This window comes from Loxodonta africana, chromosome 7, assembly GCF_030014295.1.
Source record: "Loxodonta africana isolate mLoxAfr1 chromosome 7, mLoxAfr1.hap2, whole genome shotgun sequence".
Lineage (NCBI taxonomy): Eukaryota > Metazoa > Chordata > Mammalia > Proboscidea > Elephantidae > Loxodonta > Loxodonta africana.
The window spans coordinates 30,371,954-30,377,072 of NC_087348.1; the positions used below are offsets into that span (position 1 = coordinate 30,371,954).

Genomic DNA, 5,119 nt, shown 5'->3' on the forward strand with positions numbered 1-5,119 from the left:
ACAGAGCTATTGAGAGGAAGTCCACTTTCTTTCCCTAACCTTATAGGAAAAACAGTACTTACTAATATAAGTCCTTTTTTTCTTCAGCCTTTCATCATTGCAACCAAACAAGATTTATATTGCTTTTATTGTATTAATTGAAGATAGTTGATTTCCCTACTGATACCCAACTCAGTACTTCTTAAAAAAAAAAAAAAAATTGTTTTAAGTGAAAGTTTGCATCCAAATTAATTTTTCAATCAAAGATTCTTAAAAAAATGTGTCAGCACTCTTCTCATTTCCTTCCTGGCTTCCCTTTTTCCATTAGTCAGGTTCCCTGTCCTCCTTGTCTTCTTGTTCTTGCTCTTTTGACGAGAGTATTTGATTGTTTTAAGAAGCACATTCTTCACAGATTTTATTGTTTAATTTAACAGTCCCGACTGTTATTGGGCTGAAAGGTGACCACTCAAACCAAAACCAAACCCACTGCCGTCGAATCGATTCCGACTCATAGCTACCCTATAGGACAGAGTAGAACTGCCCCACAGAGTTTCCAAGGAGTGCCTGGAGGATTTGAACTGTCGACTTCTTGGTTAGCAGCTGTAGCACTTAACCACTACGCCACCAGAGTATCCTGGTGGCCACTGGGAGCGTCTATAGTTTCACACAGAATATTGTCTTAAGACAATTGTCTCAGGGGTTTTTCCAGCCTCTTTCAAACAAGTAAATTTGTTCTGTTTTTTTTTTTTTTTTTTTTAATTTGGATTTTTTTTATATATATATATTTTTTTCTCATTCTGCCCCAGACTTTCTATTGTGATCCTGGTCAGGTTTGTCTGTAGTCGTAGCCAGGCACCATCTAGTTCTTCTCGTCTCAGGTTAGAAAAGGCTGTGGTTTGTGTGGACCATATGTCCTTTGGACTAATTGATTCCTTATGTCTTTGTCTTCATTCTCCTTTGTTCTAAGTGGGAAGAGGCTAATAGTTTCTTTTCTGATATAAGCAATGTGTGTTTATAGGGTCACAACCTTATAAGCAATGTTTTATATGAGATAGTGTATTTCCCCAGTACCCATTTTATTATTTAATATGATGCTATTGTTTTTTTCTGCTGCTTGCTTATTCCTGACTCAGAAGCTGCTGCAACTGTTATTTTCATGTAAGTAGTAAGTTCAAACCATTCATTATTTTACCTTAAAGTGCCATCTTCATTCTTCTCTGGCTTTTTTTTTTTTTTTTGATCTGTAGTTTATTATGGATACATATATACATTTTAATATAGATATAGTTATATGCATTTTGTACTATATAATAGTTTAAACTACAGGATTTCTTTATCCAAATGGAATTTTTTAATGAAATTTTTAAAAAATAATATCAATGACATGGACCTCACTTTCTCCCAATTTGTTCAAATTTCCTCGCACTATCTTAGATTGTTCCATGAGCAAATATATCTGATTTATTACAAACAACTTTGTATATTAGTTATAATGAAAATACTCCTAGGTTAGGGCATATTTTAAGTAAACTTATATTAAAACATACTGCTGCTAAGGTGATCCTGACTGAACAGTGGCCCCCTAGGTTTTCCAAGGCTGTAAATAACGTGGAAGCAGACTGCCACATCTTTCTCCCATGGAGCCACTGATGGTTAACTGCTGACCTTTAGGTTGGCAGTTCATCAACTTATATTAAAGTGTATTGAATAACCCTAGAAGATGTATAATCCAGAATATTGGCACACTGATGGTCCCATTTTAGTCATGAAGTTGTGGATGGGAGAGGGAAGGCCAGGACTCAGTTACGTGGATAAATAGCTACTCATCATCATAACCCTGATGTAGAAGCTAGGTCACACTAGAAGAATTTAGTATACATAAGTCCTTTCATGTAACTTACTGTCATCATTTTAAAAATAAGAACAACACTATATACTTGCTTTTGAGACTTATGTCCCGATACCTTAAATGCATTGAAACATTTAATCCTTGTTTATTTTTCCAACAACCCTGAAAGGAAGTGGTCATTTTGCATTTGTGAATAAAGAAATTCAGGTATCTTATTCTATAACCCACAAAACCAGAACCAAACCCATTGCCATCAAGTCGATCCCAACTCCTAGTGACCATATAAAATAAATAAATAAATAAACCCTTAGCTGTCGAGTTGATTCTGACTCATAGCAACCATACAGGACAGAGTAAAACTGCCCCACAGAGTTTCCAAGGAGTACTTGGTAGATTTCAGCTGCTGACCTTTTGGTTAGCAGTCCTAGCACTTAACCACTGAGCGCCAGGGCTTCTATAACCCAGAAGTGGAGGTATAACAGAGACTATATCTACATGGGTTTTGCACCTGGAATATATATCCCCATATAAAGACAGGTAATCCCCACCATGATCGATTAGATTTTCCTTGTTAATCATGTGTTCAATACCTGTCAAGTGTGTTGTTTCAGTCTGTACCACCTGGGGCACAAGGGCTTTTATAGGACTCTGTTTTAAAGTAAGGCATATTAAATGTTTCCCACATTTCGTGCATTTGAACTTTCAAGTTTTTAAATGAAATTAACATATTTATTAAAATTTTGTAAATGTCATGATGTAATTGTCATTACATAAATGAAAAAAAGAAAGTTTAGTAATCATCCATATACCTATCACTTAAATTTTCTAACTTATTTTTATTTTTTCTTCATATATCCATATGCATAAAAATAAATAAATGAATAAAACGACACCCATTGCCATCAAGGTGATTCCGACTCATAGAGACACTATAGGACAGGATAGAAATGCCCCACATGTTTTGTAAGGAGAGGCTGGTAGATTCAAAAAGCCAATTTTTTGGCTATCAGCCAAGCTCTTAACCACTGCTCCACCAGGAACCCCATCTATGTGCATGTATATGTGTGTGTGTAAGTATTGTGTATATGTGCATGTATATGTATCTGTACATTTGCCTCTACATGTGCATGTACATCTAGACCTACATCTTTACCTCTGTCTATTTCTACCTCTGTATCAGGGTTTCTCATCTTCCGCCTTAGTGACATTTTAGACTGGAAATTTTGTCATTGTGGGGAGTTACTCTGTATATAGTACAATGTTTAGTAACATCCCAGGCTTCCATTAGATACCAGTAGTGCCCTTCTCCTAGTTGTGACATCCAAAACGTCTCAGGCATTCACAAGTGTTCTTTGGGAAGCAAATTTTCCCCAACTGATAACAAGATAGATTTTTCTCTCTTTCCCTCTATGCTTTTCTCAGTCTTCATGTACCTATGTTTTATTTGTGGGAGGTGGGTTTAATTTCAAATAACTATATTGGGTAATTTGGATTTATCTTAATCATTTAGCATATTACCTTAGTATGCTGAAAACCTACCAGATATGCTACATAAAACTTGTTCACTATGCTGATGTCTCTATCCACAATAGTTTTCCTGATAGACCTAGATGGGCAAACACAATCTAACAGCTCTTAATGAATTTGTTCTGATGGGAATCACAGACCACCCAGAGCTGCAGGCTCCATTGTTCGGGCTGTTCCTCATCATCTACATGATCTCAGTGGTGGGCAACTTGGGCATCATCATCCTCACTAAGATGGACTCCAGGCTACAAACTCCCATGTACTTTTTTCTCAGACACCTGGCTATCACTGATCTTGGTTACTCAACAACTGTGGGACCAAAAATGCTAGCAAATTTTGTTGTAGATGAAAATACAATCTCCTATTACTTTTGTGCTACACAATTAGCATTCTTTATTTTGTTCATAAATGTTGAGCTTTTCATTCTGTCAGCAATGTCCTACGACCGATATGTGGCCATCTGTAACCCTCTGCTCTACATAGTCACCATGTCACAAAGGGTGTGTTCAGTGCTGGTGGCAATCCTCTATCTTTATTGTGCATTTGTTTCTCTTCTCTTCACCATAAAGATTTTTAATTTATCCTTCTGTGGCTACAATGTCATCAGGCATTTCTATTGCGACCCAAATGCTTTGTTATCTTTGCTCTGCTCAAACACACATGAACTTCAATTGATCATTCTCATCTTAGCATCTATTGATGTGATTACATCCCTTTTCATAGTGCTTATTTCCTACCTGCTTGTTTTTGTAGCCATTTTCAGGATGAACTCAGCTGTGGGCAGGCACAAGGCCTTCTCCACCTGTGGATCCCACCTGACGGCAGTGATAGTGTTCTATGGGACTTTAATCTTTATGTACATGCAGCCCAAGTCCAGTCATTCCTTTGATGGTGATAAAGTAGCTTCCATATTTTATACCCTGGTTATCCCCATGTTGAATCCCTTGATTTATAGCTTGAGGAACAAAGACGTAAAATATGCCCTACATAAGACACGGAAAAAAATATGGAACATCTTTTCTAAAGTTTGATGAGTCATATGGTTCCTATAAATTACATGATGGGCTTCAAACCTTGTCTGTTTGCCTCCTTAGGGTATAAACTACAGAATATAGAGAGCGCAAATATAGTCCACATATATTTATAAATATCTTATGTGCCAGTCGCTCTTCTAAATGCATTGATCAACAAAAGAGTAAAAACCTTTGCCTTCCTTGAACTGAAGAGATGGATCACAAATATAACAATTAAGTAAATTTTATAGTAGAGAAGAACGTGCTGGGGCCCTGGTGGCACAGTGATTAATGTGCTTGGCTGCTAACTGAAAGGTCAGTGGTTGAAACCCACCAGCCAATACCTGGGAGAAATATGTGGCAGTTGGTATCCATAGATTTACAGCCTTGGAAACCCTATGGGGCAATTCTTATCTGTCCTATAGAGTCACTATGGGTCAGGATCTCCTGAACAACAGTGCATTTGGGTTTTTTGAGAATGCGATAAAAAATAAATCCTTTGCCATTGAGTTGATTCTGACTGATAGCGACAGTATAGGACAGAGTAGAACTGGTCCATAGATTTTCCAAGGAGTGGCTGGTGGATTTGAACTGCTGACCTTTTGGTTAGCAGCTAAGCTCTTACCCAATGAACCACAATGGCTCCAGGAGAGTGTGTTGGGAACCATGAAATCAGGCAAGGAGTGTGGATATGCTGAGTGGGAGTGCAAAAATGTACTAGGTACAAAACTGGAGTTATAGTGATTCTGTT

The 5,119-nt window shown here is 37.3% G+C and overlaps 1 protein-coding gene across 1 annotated transcript; it reads left to right on the top strand.

Moving 5' to 3' along the window:
• Positions 1–2,778: 2,778 nt before the first annotated feature.
• On the top strand, positions 2,779–4,484 carry LOC100671052 (olfactory receptor 8K3-like). The gene has a single exon (XM_003422674.3). The coding sequence runs from the start codon at positions 3,439–3,441 to the stop codon at positions 4,384–4,386; it is 948 nt and encodes a 315-aa protein (XP_003422722.1). The 5' UTR covers positions 2,779–3,438; the 3' UTR covers positions 4,387–4,484.
• The last annotated feature ends 635 nt before the right edge of the window (positions 4,485–5,119 follow it).